Raw genomic sequence first — 16,672 nt, 5'->3', positions numbered from 1 at the left:
TTTTCATTTAATTTGGGCCTATTTATTTTTATCAACACATCTTTAAATATATTTTCGTGGGTTTCTTGGATTTTCAACTTGACAAAATGGGCACATGCTTAGATCTGCCCTACAAATTGTTCATCTGACATCCATTAATCAAATTAGGTAAATTGTTAAAGTCAGATAATTTAATGAATCATGGAATCGTGGATTCAAAAATGCCCCAGGAAAAGGAATTAATTTCATATTACATGTGCCAACAGCGAAGCTCCACAGCAGAAGTTAAAGTGATCTTAGTGGTTAGATGTTAAACATGTTTACCCATGTATTTACACATTTCATAAAGGGAAGGTGGTATACATATACTTCCCATGTGTTTATTTAATAAATAAACAACAAACATCAATAAACAAACTTAAAATAGTAGTAGTAGTAATAATAATAATCTTAAAATATATTGAAAATCATGTATTGTATCAACTATTATTTGTGTAGTTTCTTATTATTATCCTTTAAAAAGGCCCAAAACTGAGCTTTTAGGAAAAGAAAACATTGTTACAAAAACATTTACAATTTTGGCCCCAAGCTTATAGAATAAGATACAGAAAGAACACATATAATATTATTATTATTATTATTATTATTATTATTATTATTATTATTATTATTATTATTATTATTATCTTCAAGCAAATTCTGTTAAAATATATGACTTTTGTTTCTACCATTTTTGGGGGGTGTTCAAAAGTGCTGCTTCTAGATGTCTCCTGTCCTAACGTTTCTGAAACACCGTTAAATTCGATTATGCTTTATGACATTACTGATATTTGACTAATTTCAGTATCAAGTTGATTGAAATCCGAGTCTTGGTGGTAAACAGACCGTCACGAGGAAGGCTAGGCAGAGCATAAGTAGCGGAACACTCAGGAGATGTCGTCATATATCATGGCCAGATATTGTTCTGCAAAGTAAAAGTTCCACCTTTACTTTTAACCGGATATTAATATAGTGTTTTGATAGGTTACATTTAATATGCATGTTTTATGTTTTTATTATTTATGATTTATGTTTTTATGCACTGGCATGCAATAAGCAGCCTGCATTGTGAGACACATACATTTCGTGAGACACATACATTAAAACGTCTTTTTTCCACCTTAAACTTTTATTTTATATTAATTTCTTCGGAAATCGGATGGGGAAAAAATATGATTGTATTTGGCTTCACACATTGCTTAGCGATGATGGCGGTCAGGAGCGATGGGTGATTTTTACGGCTAGCTAATTCACTGGCAGGTTTAAATGAACTTTCCATGGGGTGGAGGTATTTTGCCCACCCAGTAGCGTTAGAAAAAAACAGCATACATCACTTCTTGTTCTTAAGTACGCGTTTGGAGGACGCCCAGTTGTTGATTTATACGCCTCTACACCAACTTGTTTAAAATGGCTCCGGTGCAGATCGGTTCAGATGGCCAACTGGTCCCCGTCGGGGGTCCAACCTCTGCCCCGCAGCCTCCTCCCGGTGCTCCGGCCACTCAGGGGGTCCGTCTGAGTGTTTTGATTGAGTTTCTTCTTCAGCGGACCTACCATGAAATAACGCTGTTGGCTGAACTGTAAGTAATCTGTGGTAACAAGCTAGCTAACTTTTTTGGGGCTTCCTTCAATGAATAGCGATAGCTCTGCTAGCAAGCTAGCTTGTTTTGAATAGCAGCTAAACATGCTAAGCAAGCTAGGTTAGTTTAACCAGTTTTATCAGAATCGGTGAGGCGATACAGGTTACTGTACTCTAAGGCTTTCCTATCCTTAACTAACTATCTTAGCTAGATTCATGTGCTTCGTTTTTATGACTGAAAAGTTTTATCTTTACGAAGTTGAGCTAGCCTAGCTGTATCATTGGCGCAAGGAGTGACAAAGTTATCATTCGACCCCTCATTCACACATACACCAGTAGCTGCCACTGAAAGCACCACTATTCACCAGTGGCATAAACTAAACCTGCCTGCCGCTGTTGCACAGAGTATATGTTAGTGTTAAGTTGCATGCCTTTGAAATGTATAGCCAACTTGTGGGATGTTAGAATTAGGTTGCTTAGTGTACAGTACTGGTTCTATTCTAGTGTCCTTGCTTTCCTGTACCTGTATACCAGTAAAAATAAATACAAAATTATTCATCATGACTCACAGCTGACAATGGTATAGGATGCTAATATCTGATTTATAGGGAGAAATATTTGTATCATATTTGTCTCCCCATTCTCATCACTTCCCATTCTTATCCTTATTCTCATTACAGACTCCCACGGAAAACGGACATGGAAAGGTGGGTAAAGGAATAAGTAGTATTTCAGCCTTTTTTTTGCCAGTGTTTAAAGTACCACATATTCCATGTGATTCTTTTCAGGTCTCCATGATTTGAACATGGTAGACATTTTTCATTTTGTGAATTCATGAAAAATGAAATGATTTTGTCAGTCGTGATGATTTCTGTCTGATTCCTGCTGTTTCTGACAGGAAAATTGAAATAGTCCAGTTTGCCAGTCGAACCCGGCAGCTCTTTGTAAGGCTCCTTGCGCTTGTGAAATGGGCAAGCAATGCTGGAAAAGTGGAGAAGTGTGCGGTATGCTTTTCTCAGACTTTGTATTTCTGTTTTGTAATTGCAACAAACATTTTCTAGCTGGTCGGTCTCGAATGTTCAGTGGCATGCATTAGGAAGTTGGCCAGATGTCAATCCGTGCGCTTTAAGATTTTGGGCTGCCAACTTGGTTCAGAAGATGTAATGGATGCGTGAAGGCGTGCTGCTCCTGTACACTGTATTGTTATTTATGACCCTCTGAGCAGAACTGCAGGTTCTACTGGATCCTTACCCTGCTTTCTGTTTTAGATGATTTCTGCATTTCTGGATCAGCAAGCTTTCTTGTTTGTTGACACGGCGGACCGGCTGGCATCACTGGCCCGGGATGCCTTGGTTCATGCCCGCCTGCCGAGCTTTGCCATCCCTTTTGCCATTGATGTTCTGACCACTGGATCATACCCACGTCTTCCCACATGCATCCGGGTAAGTGATGGATCAACCCACGCCTCAAATGAGTCATCACCCACTTGTTAAATAATATTTTACAAGTTGTTTTTGATGAGATGCTGGCTTGTGAACAGCTGAGAACTGCTGGCTACCCATAAGCAACAGAGCGTGTGATTTTTAAAAAAAAATTTTGTTTAAATTGAATTTATTTTTTCTTCTCTCCCCCTTGGAGTCGTGTATCAGCATCTAAGTTGCGGCAGAGCTGTCTAAAATTGTGTTTCATTTCAGGACAAAATAATCCCTCCAGACCCTATCACCAAAGTAGAGAAGCAGACCACTCTGAACCAGCTGAATCAAATTCTCCGCCATCGACTTGTCACCACTGACCTGCCGCCTCAGCTGGCCAACCTTACTGTAGGTAGGTACTCATCCCCACCCTCTCTTCATGACTGACAGCTTCTCCTGGCATTATGACAAACCCTCATGCCATGTGATGCGAATGCCTTTTGCTCTTTCTTGCTGTGCCTTTGTAGCCAATGGGCGGGTGAAGTTCCGGGTAGAGGGTGAGTTCGAAGCCACGTTAACGGTGATGGGGGACGATCCGGACATTCCTTGGAGGTTGCTGAAACTAGAGATCCTGGTGGAAGACAAGGAGACAGGGGGTGGTGTATATAAATATATTTCATGGGCTTTATATGCTGACCACATAATCCTTTTCCTGTTTTCAGGTGCTCGGCTGGATGCTAACACATCCTGATGTGTTTGCATTACAGATGGCCGGGCACTGGTGCACAGCATGCAGGTGAACTACATCCATGAGCTGGTGCAGTCCCGCCTGTTTGCAGATGAAAAGCCGCTCCAGGACATGTACAGCTGCTTACGTATCCTCGCAGCTACTTTCTTTACTGTGTGCTATCAGCCAACTCGCCCCTCTGCTTCAGTCTGTTACTATTCAGCACAGTGTCGTATTAGGTCATGATATAGTTCAAGTTCAAGTTCGGTTTATTTGTCACATACATAGTCATACACAGTACAACACGCAGTTGCATCACCAAGTTCTGGTTGATGCTTAGCCACTGTTTAAATTTATTAAATGGGCTCAGCAGCACATTGGGCTCAAAAATGGGCTCAAAAGCACACCACAAATTGTACCTTTCCAGTGTAGTTACATTCAAATTTAAAATGGATTCAAATGGAGAAATCTTCTGGTTGATGTTCTCAATGTAGCCTAACTACAGTAGTGCTTTTTTGTGAATGCAAATTCAGTGCCAGTAGAGCGCCAAGTCAGATTGCTGCCTCAGATGCTGGAATGATAATCTGTGCAGACAGTAGCTGTGTTTGGTCAGCTGTGTGGCTGGCTTCCTTTCTACAACACTGCACTCACTCATTGAAGCTATGGGGAAGATGCTTCATAAGTCTTTTCCCCGAGTTAAAACCCATTTCTGAAATATGCCTTTGCCAATGTAAAATGCAACTGGCATGATTCCACCGTCATTATCCACAACTCCTAAAACCTAGTTTTTCGGTAATTTGGTAAACATTGCAATTCTGAAGATGAAAGGAAAAGCCCATGCTTTGACGGACTGGTAAATTAATACCAATCTGCTTTATAAATATTAGTGGACATTTGCATATAGTTACTACTGTTGTAATCTAATCTGTGTTAGTTTTGCAGTGTTATTTCTGGCCCAGGGCAGTGGCTCTACAGTCCTTGACTGGCCTTGTCAGATTCCTTCTGCCTGTCGCTGCAGCTGGAGGTGCTGCATTCGCAGACGCTGATGCTGATTCGCGAGCGCTGGGGAGACCTGGTGCAGGTGGAACGCTACCTTCCCGCCAAGTGCCTCACCCTGGCCGTCTGGAAGTAAGAGCCGCCAGCCCCGCCTCCTCTGCCGCAGTCTTCCCCTGCCTCTGAGGTTTGTTTTGTCCACGATGGTGACTCACATTGCTCGTCCGCTCAAGTCAACAGGTGCTGGGGCGTAAGACAGGCACAGCGGCTGTGCACAAAGTCAGCATCAAGATCGACGAGACGGATGGATCGAAGCCATTGCAGATTTTCCATGAGCCCCCACTGCCAGCCTGTGACTCTAAGTTAATGGAAAGAGCCATGAAGGTGGGGGTTGTTGGACTGAGTTTCTCCAAGCTTAGCCTCCTCCAGTGCACTGCATCTCAGCGTTTTGCTTTGTCGTTAAACCTCTGCACCTTTCATTGAAGCTGACTGAAACTACATTGTTTACTACATGGGGAAAACCCAGTACTCGGGTTATGCATAAAAAAGTCAGCCTTGGTCTTTTTTTGATTGCAGATTGACCATCTCTCGGTGGAAAAGCTTTTGATTGACAGCGTGCACGCCCGCTCCCATCAGAAGCTACAGGAACTCAAAGCCATACTAAAGAGTAGCAACCCCACTGACAATTGTAAGAGTATCTTCTGTCATGCATCAGGCATGCTCTTAGGCATGGTTTTGAACAGTTATTAATGGGATGTTTGAATATTTATGAATGCATAGCTCCAGTGCGTTTGTTTCCTTTCTAGCATTCATAGAGACCGCTCTGCCAACACTGGTCATTCCCATCCTGGAGCCCTGTGGGCGATCAGAGTGTCTTCACATATTTGTCGACTTGCACTCGGGAATGTTTCAGCCAATGCTGTATGGAATTGGTAAGGTCACATCAGAAGGTATCCAGAAGTTATCCAAAATACTTTTGATCCAGAAGTATTTGTTTATTTATTTAAACGAATTGCTGTAACGCAGGCTGAAGGCAGTTACCCTATGCCTTCACCTCTGGTGTGTGACCCCTTTCCCTTTTCCAAGGGCACACAACTGCCCTTTCCCTTAGGGATATGCCCATGCCCCTCATCAGGGGTCCTTGCATCGGGCTACAGCGTCCTCTCACAGCAGGGGTTGAATTATCAACCTGCGGCAGACTCCTGGTGGCCATGCTCCCATCCCACCTCTGACACCTGCTTTTCTTTTGTCACAGCTGACTTCTATCAGCTGTATTTGCAGATATGACAGATGTTGGTCTACTTTTAGAAATTCATTTGGATAAACGGGGATGGCTATTGTATGAACTAAAATGTTGCCAGTTATATGTACACACAGTATACAATGTTAAAACTATAACTTTTACATTTTCAGCATTTGCCAGACACGCTTTTTCCTAGAAACTTTATCAGTATATATGATTGTGGATTGTGTGTGTGTGCGCCCCTGGTAATTGAACCCACATCCTTGGTGTTGCTTGCACCTTGTTCTACCTGCTCTATCAGGTATAACACCGGGGTATAACATTAAAAGACTTTGGTTCTCTAATAGCATAAGTTATAGTACAATTTAAAGGGAAAGAGAGAAAAAAGCAAATGGGAAACTCTGAAATATCTAAATTTAGACCTGGTATAGAATTTCTCAACTTCCTGATTATAACTATTTTTGCCTTGTGAAAATAATATAAATAGCTTTACTGCTCAACCCTCTAGACAGCCTTTCAGCCTGCTAATGCGTTTTTCCCCCCACCCAGATCAGTCCATGTTGGATGACATTGAGAAAACCATCAATGATGACATGAAGCGCATCATCACATGGTTACAGCAGCTGAAGTAAGTGAGCTTTGTCCACACTTTGAAGCGAGCTAGGGTACTCCCCTCACATGCCGAACCAGGATGGAGCCATGGTTGATGTTTAACGATAGGCTCCCTTTCTGTTTGAATAGGTTCTGGTTGGGTGAGCAGAGGTGTAGGCAGTCCGTGAAGCATCTACCCACGCTGTGTAGTGATACTCTGCATTTGTCTAATTCTGCCTCTCACCCAGTGGGCAACCTATCAAAACACCGCCTCTTCATCAAGCTCACCCGCTTGCCGCAGTACTACATCGTAAGCGTGCCCCATGCCCTCTATTCTTCTGCGTTTTTTGTTTCCCCCCCCCCCCCCATTACACATCTGTTATTTTTCCGGCTTAAATCATCACTGAAAGCAGGGGCTTTGTCTTCTGTTTTGCCTCTGTGATCTAACTGCCCTTCTCTCCTCAGGTGGTTGAAATGTTTGACATGGCCAGCAGCCCCGCAGAGCTGCAGTACAAGTACTACTTCCTGTCCGTGAGTCAGCTGGAGGGCGTGGAGGGGCTGCCCTGCGCCCAGCTGCTGCAGCAGTTCAAGCCCAACCTGGAGGAGCTGGCACAGGACCTCTCTTCGGGCCGCGCGGCCCGACCCGGCGCCAAGCGGAAGGTGGGAAGCCGTCTGCTCGCGGGCGCAGAACAGAAGTAGGAGTGAACACGTGAAGGTTGATGCGTATTAAAAGACTTTCAATGCTTTTTTTTTTTTTTGTTTTTTTTTTTTTTTTTTTTTTTTAAGCCTTCAGGAGAGCAGGTGGCTATTGAGCCTAAGAAGCCCAAGCGCTCAGGGGAGATGTGCGCATTCAATAAAGAGCTGGCCCACCTGGTGGCTATGTGCGACACCAACATGCCTCTCATCAGCCTGCGCTGTGAGGTACAGGCCTGCTTTATCACCTTTCAGTTTTTACATTAAGAAATATTATGTAATCTGAGCATGATTTTCTCACATTCCTGAATTGTTGTTCCCTCCGTTTAGTTGTCCAATATGGAAATCCCTCATCAGGGGGTCCAGGTTGAAGGAGATGGCTGCACCCATGCTATTCGCGTCCTCAGGTAAGACCCTACAGACTTCACAACTAGAGCTTGCGTTTCGGTTTCAGGCCGCAACCTGCTCAAAGAAATGGCCTTGCATGGTGCTCTGATCAGAATCTCAGGTTACAAAGAACCTGATATCCTAGAGATTTCTGTTTGTGTTCAGACAATTGAGCCCCTTCCCTACCCTGCTCCTCTCTTTCCCCAGGGTGCCGCCCTCGAAAGGCGTCAGCGAGGAGACGAGGAAGACTCTGGAGCGCTCTCTGCTGGACTGCACCTTCAGACTGCAGGGTCGCAACAACCGCACTTGGGTGGCAGAGCTGGTCTTTGCCAACTGCCCCCTCAACAGCACCTCGAATAAAGAGCAGGGTGAGATTACCCTCCTACTTCAACACATATTAGAAAGGAATTTCAGTCCCATCTCGCTCGCGTAACAAAGGGGTCCTGGTGTGTGATTGGATGGTTGATGCTTTGCTGTGTGCGTTTGTGCAGCGTCCACACGGCACGTCTACCTGACGTATGAGAACCCGTTGTCGGAGCCTGTGGGAGGGAGAAAGGTGGTGGAGATGTTCCTGAATGACTGGAGTAGCATCAGCCAGCTGTATGAGTGTGTGCTGGAGTTCTCCTGCGCTCTGCCTGGTGAGAATGGCACTATATTTACTCTGTGAACAGTACATCATCCTGTACTATTTGTGATTAATTAATTACAGTTCAGTAGTAAGTATATGAGCTGCAGCGGTCAGCGTGGACATCATGTAACCTCTGAATCTAATTAACTTCAATTTATCTCGGCAGACATGCCCTCCTATCTGGGACTTTTCTCTGAAATACGGTTGTATAATTACCGGAAGCTGGTTCTGTGTTACGGCAACACCAAAGGCAGCTCAGTAAGTATACATCTGCGCAGCGGATACAGTGGCTACTCGCCTTCCACAGTATTACTGTGGTAATTGGTTGTTCTGTATGCGGCATGGCTGACCTGCCTGTAACACTTGGTATGATGATCCCTCTGAAGGTGACGATCCAATGGAACTCTGTGAACCACCGTTTCCACCTTGCCTTGGGCACGGTTGGGCCTAACTCGGGGTGCAGCAACTGCCACAATATCATTCTTCACCAGCTGCAGGAGATGTTCAACAAAACCCCCAATGTGGTGCAGCTTCTACAGGTCCATACTGGAAATCCTTTTGGGATTTGTAGTTTTATGTGGTCTGCAGTTGGAGAGCCTAATCAGTTTGTACCGTTAACTCTACAGTACTGTCAGTTTCATCGATCACTGGCGGTATTAAAAAAAGTTGCACCCTAATAGAGTTCATTAAGATGGTATTAATTCCAGATCATGTTCTCTCTTCATGTTTCACAGGTGCTGTCAGACACACAGGCCCCTTTGAATGCCATCAACAAGTTGCCCACTGTGCCCATGCTGGGCCTGACCCAGAGGACTAACACGGCCTATCAGTGTTTCTCCATCCTGCCCCAGTCGCCCACCCACATCCGCCTGGCCTTCCGCAACATGTACTGCATCGACATCTACTGCAGGAGCAGAGGCGTAGTGGCCATCCGTGACGGTGCCTACAGTCTCTTCGACAACACCAAGATTGTAGAGGGCTTCTATCCTGCTCCTGGGCTGAAGGTACAAAATAAAAGGCCATTACTTTTATAAAGCAAACCATTTCTAGTAGAATGCAAGGCCCTGGTGAGCTCTTAAAAAGAGCTTTCTGTCCTTGGTCACTTTGCCATTCATTTTGCTCCTTGTTTTGTTCAGGGAGTTAGCTGTTGTATTTTGTCTTTTGCCATGTGGAGTCTATTTTTACCGGGGGGGGGGGGGTGTTTGTTTGTTTGTTTTTAGACACAGTAATTCTGTGTGATCTGAAGCTGTTCACTTGAAGTTGCCTTATTAATTCTTAACCTTCCTTGTCGTCTGCAGGCATTCTTGAACATGTTTGTGGACAGCAACCAGGACGCACGGCGCCGCTCTGTTAATGAGGACGACAACCCTCCCTCGCCGGTGGGCGTGGACGTCATGGATACACTCATGCCCCACGTGCAGCCCCAGCAGCCAATCCGAGGCCAAGGGGTTTACCCTCCTCTCACGTCTCCGCCCGCCCCGTACCACAGCAACGTGGCCCCGTCGCCCTCCGTGATGCCGACGCAGTCGCCAGGTAGGGCGTGCGCCTGGCGCGTCACGCGGTTCGCACGTGAACCACTGGCCTCCGCTCTCTTCACGTGCCCCTTGCTTGGCATTCCACCATGACGGTAGGGCACAGAAAGAAAGTGAACCCTCTTGTGTGCAGGCTAGCCTGTCTCTGTGCGTGCATGCATGCAGTCATTGGCCTCTGTGTGTTCGCGTCATCATGTCTACTTGCACATGGTATGCTCTGTCATGTGCCTGACCACCCATCTCAACCTAGGGGCCTGCAGTTGCTGTCCTGCTTTGGCTTTATTGTGTGTGTGTGTGTGTGTGTGTGTGTGTGTGTGTGTGTGGGAGAGAGGGAGAAAGCGACAGCAGCTGTCCAATGAGGCCACTGATCAGTTGATTGTGTGCAGGGAACATCCACGCAGCCAATTCCCCTAGCGGAGCTCTGCGGGCCCCCTCGCCCTTCGGGCCCACCCCGTCTCCCTCTTCTCTTGGCATTTCTATGGGCCAGACCTCCAACTTTGCCAGCCCACATGGTAAGTGCCTGAGGGGCCGGGTTCCCGAGCCTGGTGGTGGCCTCGATCAGCCTGAGTGACTGAGGAGCAGCTCCGTGCAGACTCCGTAAGAGGGTTCTGTTGCCTGTAGCAGGGGAAGGTTTTTTGGTTTTTTTTGTTTTTTCCTGCATGGAGAGCTCTGTGGGCACTCTGTGGGAATTTCTTACTAACATCACTGTTGGCCCCTGACTGGGTGTGATCTCCAGGTTGAATGGGTGTTTGGTGGTGGTTCGCCTTTCACTACTAATTTTGTCTGTGAGTGTCTGTGTGTGTCTGTGTGTGTGTGTGTGTGTGTGTGTCTGTTTGTTTGTTTGTGTCTTATGGTACAATGAGTGAGACCTTACTGACCCCTGACAGTTTATGCATGCGTGGTGTTACGAGGAGGCCAGAGGCACATTCTGAACAGCGTCAAAGGAATTCTGTTCTATCTAATGTTAATCAAGTTTACATTGGACAGATTTTCAGTTGCTTGGAATGACTACTGTTAAAATCTATGATCAATTCAGTGTTCAAACACTTTTTGGTGATGAATTTCACCTCAGTCAAAGGTTGTGTGTGTGTGTGTGTGTGTGTGTGTGTGTGTGTGTGTGTGTGTGTGAGAGCGCGAGAGAATTGCTGAGCATAATCTGGGACCTTTTTAAAAAAAATCACTGATTTGACAAAATATAATTGTAGACCATGTGGTGGTTTGGCTGAATACCTAATCAGAGTAAAGGGTTTATATCAAATATCATGTGCTTTTAACTCTTACTTTGTGATTTTTGCACCAGTAGCCGACGATTGTGAAAATGAAATTGAATGTTCAATCGTTGGATCATTTAAGGCACAACTTGCGCTGTCTCTGTATTGCAGGCACTCTGGACCCCAGTTCGCCATACCCGATGGTGTCCCCTAGCCAGAGGGCAGGAACGTGGCCTGGCTCTCCACAGGTCTCTGGCCCCTCCCCTCGTATCCACGGCATGTCTCCCGGCAACCCCTCTCTCCACTCCCCCATTCCGGATGCCTCTCACTCTCCTCGTGCTGGGCCCAGTAAGTAGTCACACCAGCGATGATGACGTGTTGGGAGTTTCGTACTGATCATGGTTATTGATTAGTATTGAACAGTGTTGCCATGACATGTGTTTGCACACGCCTAGGTTCCCAGGTGATGCCGACCAGCATGCCTCCGCCCCGTAAGCTACCTCAGCGCTCCTGGGCCGCCTCAATTCCCACCATCCTTACCCACAATGCCTTGCACGTGCTGCTGCTACCCTCTCCCACCATGTGTCTGGTGCCGGGCCTGGCGGGCAGCTACCTGTGCTCCCCGCTGGAGCGCTTTTTGGGCTCCGTTATCATGAGGAGACACCTGCAGAGGATCATCCAGCTAGAGTCCAACGTGAGCGTCTCGTTATACTCCAATCCGTCAGCACTGCGTAACCTGTTAATTGGACGAAAACCCCTTTTGTTTTGGCGTATAGGTGTCAAAATATGATTAAAGTAATATCTCAAGGTAGGCCCATGACCGGAGCATTTGAAAATGATGGTTCCAATAAAACAGGAGGTAGATGAATGTGCAAAAGCTATATTGTTGCAAAATGTAGCCTGATGTTTTATCACCAGGCTTAATTTCGAATCCATATATTGGCAATTAGTGACTTGAATCGTTTACACATCATGCTACACCATAACCTGCAGAGCTTGCATTTGACTGAAAAATGACCTATAACTGTATGTATATTGTTGGTAATTGTGGACATCACTTAAAGGTAAATTAAACTGTACTAAAGCCTACATCTATGGAACTGCTAATATACTACTTTGAAAATGGGGGGGGGACAAAAAACATGAAACATGTTTTCCAAAATATGTTGATAATGTGGATAACATCAATCAGTTAGGCTAGCTGTTAGCATCTCCTGCGCACTATCAACAAGGAAGTGGAGATGTCATGGATGCTTTCATTTCATTTTATTCACACACATTCAGTGTGGTGCTATGACAGGTGACTGCTGTTTGAGTGGCACTGTGCTGGTACTTTCTTCTGTGGGTGAAAACTCTCCACACTTTGAATGTTTCTGTGTCTCGTCTGGGCTCCAGAACAGTTTTAAGTTCTGTGGAACAACAGAATAAGAAATCACCCCAGCAGTCCTGTTGAGTGTACAAATTTGCATTTCTGGTTATTTAGGTGAACACGGATAATAAAGTCCATGTTAATGATCTTTATTATTCATCTTGGTCCATTTTGCCAGCCAATTGTTCCAGCTGTGTTATACTCCTCCATGAGTGGCCTTTGTCTTTCTGTGGCTCTTTCCATATATTCACAACATCAACTCTTCATTGTCCCTGATTCTACAATTTTTGTTTCATCGCCTTACCACACTTCATCTGGATGTGGGAAAAGTTGCTCCATCTGTTCTTGTCTCTGTACGTAGCCCTCCTCTAACCACCAGGCCTTCTTCCTTGTCTCAGCTCACCATCGTGAACTCCAACGAGCCGGGCGTCATCATGTTCAAGACCGATGTGTTGAAGTGCAGGGTGGCTCTGAACCCGAAGAGCTACCAGACTCTGCAGCTGAAGGTCACACCAGAGAATACTGGTCCCTGGTCACAAGATGAACTGCAAGTTCTGGAGAAGTTCTTTGAGACAAGGGTAAAAGAACAGCTTTTTCAGTAGATAACGCCAGCTGTAGACTTTCCTCTTCAGAGACTATAACAACAACAACAAAAAAAGTTAACTTAATTTATTTGGTATTACACATTTTTGAAGTTCCACATTCCAAGTCACAGTTCCATGTTCTGTAATTTTGGTTTAAGGCATTTTAAAACAGTAAAATAAACAGAAACAAGAATTAAATGTTGTTGTTTTTTGTATTTATGCTCTTCCGTTTTCAGGTGGCAGGTCCACCGTTCAAGTACAACACACTAAATGCTTTTACAAAGCTACTAGGAGCTCCCACCAACATTCTCAGAGACTGCGTTCGCATTATGAAGCTCGAGTTGGTGAGTAAAAGCATGGGTGAAGGGGGTTGTGTGTGTGTGTGTTTGAGTCTGGGTGGGTGTGTGTGGGTGTATTTTTGAATTTGGGTGAGTGGGTGGGTGTATTTGGGTCTGGGTGGGTGTGTGGGTGGGTGGGTGTGTATATGTGTAACCCTTCTCATCCGTGCTCCTGCAGTTCCCTGACCAGGCTGCCCAGCTGAAGTGGAACGTGCAGTTCTGCCTGACCATCCCCCCCAGCGCCCCTCCCATCGCTCCTCCAGGAACCATCGCCGTAGTGCTGAAGACCAAGATGCTTTTCTTTGTAAGAACGCTTCTCATGTAAAACCATACAGGCTTCACAGCACAGGAGGCAGGAAGTAGCATGTGTAGTCTGAGAGACACACGCGAGTAACCGAATGATTGATCCACAGCTCCAGCTGACCCAGCGGCTAGCAGGGCCACAGGAGCCCATCAGCATCATAGTGCCCATTGTGTATGACATGGCCACAGGACTAACCCAGCAAGCCGACATCCCCCGCCAGCACAGCTCCTCCGGGGCTGCTGCTCTCATGGTCAGCTCCATCCTCAGGAGGTTTAACGAGCACCATCCGGCTCGGCCAGGTAAGCCCCTGAGCTCCAGGCTCATCGAGCGCCTGCTTCTGTTGCACCATCTGTGTTTCTGTCATAAGTTAGTTCGTTTGTAATGCAGAAATCTTCTCTTTTAGGAGAGTGCACCATATTTGCTTCAGTTCATGAACTCATGGCTAATTTCACCCTGAACCCTGGTGGACGGCCTTAAGAGAGCATGGTTCGGCTTCTACGGACTGAGCTTGCTTGGCTTGCTGTATGGACAGCCATGGTTCTCAGCGAAAGCGAATGAACGTTTCTTCAGGTGTACAAACTGTCAAAGAAGGGAGAGAAAATATGATGGACACTGGTTCTGTTTCATATAATGACATATGTAAATGAATGAAGGACAGCACATTTGAAAACGTGTTGGTTGAGAGTACCATGCATACGACTATAAATTCATAGAGAGGATGATTTATTTTTGTTTGAGTGCACTTCCTAAATAAAGGTTTCAAAATAGATAAATAGGTTTGTTGACCTTCAACTGTAAATGTTTTTTTATTTTTATTTTAATGTCTGCCTTAAAAAAAAAAAAAAAAAAAGCATTTTGGAAAAAAAACTTTATTCATTTTTATAATGCAAGATATCATCAGTACTGTGTGGATATTGAGGATGTATTGTTTATTATGACACTATTTAAATTTTTTTTTTTTTTTTTAATAACTGATCTCTTTCATTAAATCTGTCTCGTTGAATACTGTATGATTGTGACAGACTTTCTAAATATGTTGTTGCCATATGTGTTGTGTCCTCTGATGCTGGTCTCCAAGAATTAATATTAGCTTTTCAAAGTAAATTTGAGTACTTAGAAAAACCTCAACATGGAGAGGGCTACTGGAAGGGAAACGAGCATGTAAACGGGAGGTGTTTTGGGCTACAAAATCCTAAGAAGCAGAAAATCTATATGCTACTCTTCATTAAATTAAAAAGACTCTCCTTGATGTTCATACACATTTCAATGCTATTAGTCCCCAGCCATGTCTAAATAAAGACTTTCTAATGAAGAGTACCATGGAGATTTTGTTTTTTAAATCCAAGTATTGATAATTAAATAATAATTGGGGTATATCACCTGTCATCAGCTGTTTTCTCCGATGGTAGGAAAAAAAACCCCAAGCATTTACAACTTTTAAGTTTTTTAAATGGGATCTCAATTTAAACTAGAAAGGCAAAGTTTGAGAACCAACTTTATGTTGACAAAGCAGATAAAAATAACATTGATAACTGGGTAAATCCTGTTAAATGTTGTTAAACACTGTTTAAATATAATATAAATGTACTGTTTAAATGTATTGTTTGGCTGTGGAGGCTAATTTTGGTTGAGGGGTAGTTGGCTAAGGTATTGTTGAGGCTGGGGAGTATTTAGGTGTTGTGGTTGGGGGCTGTTAGGCTGATGGGGCAGTTGTTGAGGTGTTATTTAACTGGGGTTAGTTGTTAAGGCCAGTTTGGAAAAGTTGTTGAGGGGCTGGGAGGGTGTAATTTTAGTTGATAGGGTGATTGGCAATAGGTTATTTATGGATGAGGGGTATTTAGTTGTTGAGGTTGTTGTCATTGATGGCCATTAGGCTAATGGGGTAGTTGTTAGGGCTGTGTGGATCTTTTTAAGAGGTAATTGACTGTAAGGTAGTTGAGGGTGAGTGGTTATTTAGCTGTTGGAGTAGTTGAGGGTGAGGGGTTATTTACATCAGGGGACAGTTTTTGATGCCAGTTTGGCTTATTTAATATATATTGAGGTTCTGTGGAGGTAATTTTGGTAGAGGGTGATTGAGTGTGGGGTAGCTGATGGATTACTTAGCTGTTAGGGTTGAGGGATTATTTAGCTGTAGGTGCAGTTGATGAAGGATGATTTGGATGTATGGTTTAATTTGTGTTAAGGGGTAACGGGCTGAGAGGACTCAACTACCTCACGGCCCCTGACCACAACTACCCCATCAGTTAAACTGCCTTCAACATCTTCCCCACAGCTGCTAAATAACCTTTTAGCCTGAAATACCCCACAGCCAGTTGCAAAAATCTTTTGTTGTCTCTACGGAAGAAATCCCACAGTACATTCGGCCAGGACAGCATTAAGATAGAACCCTGTCAGTACACACAAGGAAAATACAGTGTTTTTGTTTGTTTTATAAAATACATTTAGAGATTAATCTAAAATAAATTTAATCTTATTCTACAGTTAACTGCTATGAAGTGGCTGGGATCAAAAGTACAGGCAGGCAGTGGAAGTTCACAGGGTGATTAGTACCTTTTGTTCCTAATAGATGGTAAACCTCACCAAAACCATATGCTATCCTAAAGGCTTTTTCCCACAACTCCAGTACCCTACATTATGTCCTTACTGAGCAAGTGACTGCACACACACCCTCTTTTCTCATTCCTGATATTCCTTTATTAGAAACCTTGTAGATGCACAGACTGCAGTGGATCCCTTGCCACGAACAATTTGATAGCGATCTTCCAGATATCCCTTTTGATAATTGCACATATAGACAGAGCTTCATTTGTCTTATTCACAAACCAGACTCAGATACTCTGAATTCTGTGGGGGAAAAACTTGGAAGAATAACACCAGCTAATTTACAGTAGGCTATCTGCTGCATGTTGCCTAGTTTACATGTTAGATAAAAACAGCAAATGTTTTATTTGCCTCCCTTACTCAGGGTTCCTTTATATAATGTATATAATTTATTTAAAAATAGTTAAATAAAATGTACTTAATTTACTAGGCCTATTGTTACAGTTTACAATTTTTTAAATTGTT

At 44.2% G+C, this 16,672-nt stretch overlaps 1 protein-coding gene across 2 annotated transcripts; it reads left to right on the top strand.

Annotated features, from left to right (window-relative positions):
• The first annotated feature begins 1,233 nt into the window (after positions 1-1,233).
• med14 (mediator complex subunit 14) lies at positions 1,234-14,471 on the top strand. 2 transcript variants are annotated; one of them, XM_035522974.1, is made up of 30 exons: positions 1,234-1,595; positions 2,275-2,301; positions 2,493-2,598; positions 2,863-3,036; positions 3,289-3,418; positions 3,534-3,662; positions 3,774-3,881; positions 4,729-4,861; positions 4,960-5,110; positions 5,303-5,414; positions 5,533-5,658; positions 6,519-6,597; positions 6,711-6,870; positions 7,026-7,220; positions 7,347-7,481; positions 7,584-7,660; positions 7,848-8,008; positions 8,132-8,278; positions 8,435-8,526; positions 8,655-8,807; positions 9,003-9,272; positions 9,567-9,801; positions 10,187-10,312; positions 11,183-11,359; positions 11,467-11,705; positions 12,779-12,958; positions 13,201-13,308; positions 13,481-13,606; positions 13,716-13,905; positions 14,010-14,471. In XM_035522974.1, exons 1-30 carry the CDS (start codon positions 1,426-1,428, stop codon positions 14,081-14,083), a joined length of 4,290 nt encoding a protein of 1,429 aa, XP_035378867.1. In that variant the 5' UTR covers positions 1,234-1,425; the 3' UTR covers positions 14,084-14,471. The 2 variants fall into 2 exon arrangements, with proteins under 2 accessions (XP_035378867.1, XP_026888947.2); XM_027033146.2 differs by lacking the exon at positions 10,187-10,312.
• The last annotated feature ends 2,201 nt before the right edge of the window (positions 14,472-16,672 follow it).

The sequence above is a fragment of the Electrophorus electricus genome, chromosome 25 (genome assembly GCF_013358815.1).
Source record: "Electrophorus electricus isolate fEleEle1 chromosome 25, fEleEle1.pri, whole genome shotgun sequence".
NCBI classification, from domain to species: Eukaryota; Metazoa; Chordata; class Actinopteri; order Gymnotiformes; family Gymnotidae; genus Electrophorus; species Electrophorus electricus.
The sequence above is the reverse complement of the archived record's forward strand: the minus strand, read 5'-3'. Positions and strand labels throughout refer to the sequence as shown.

Excerpts from the sequence above, each read along its gene's own strand:
- med14 (XM_035522974.1), top strand. The coding sequence starts at position 1,426 with ATGGCTCCGGTGCAGATCGGTTCAGATGGCCAACTGGTCCCCGTCGGG. Across the intron at positions 2,302-2,492 it reads CGGAAAACGGACATGGAAAG|GAAAATTGAAATAGTCCAGT; the intron begins GTGGGTAAAGGA and ends TGTTTCTGACAG. Across the intron at positions 11,360-11,466 it reads CTCTCCTCGTGCTGGGCCCA|GTTCCCAGGTGATGCCGACC; the intron begins GTAAGTAGTCAC and ends GCACACGCCTAG.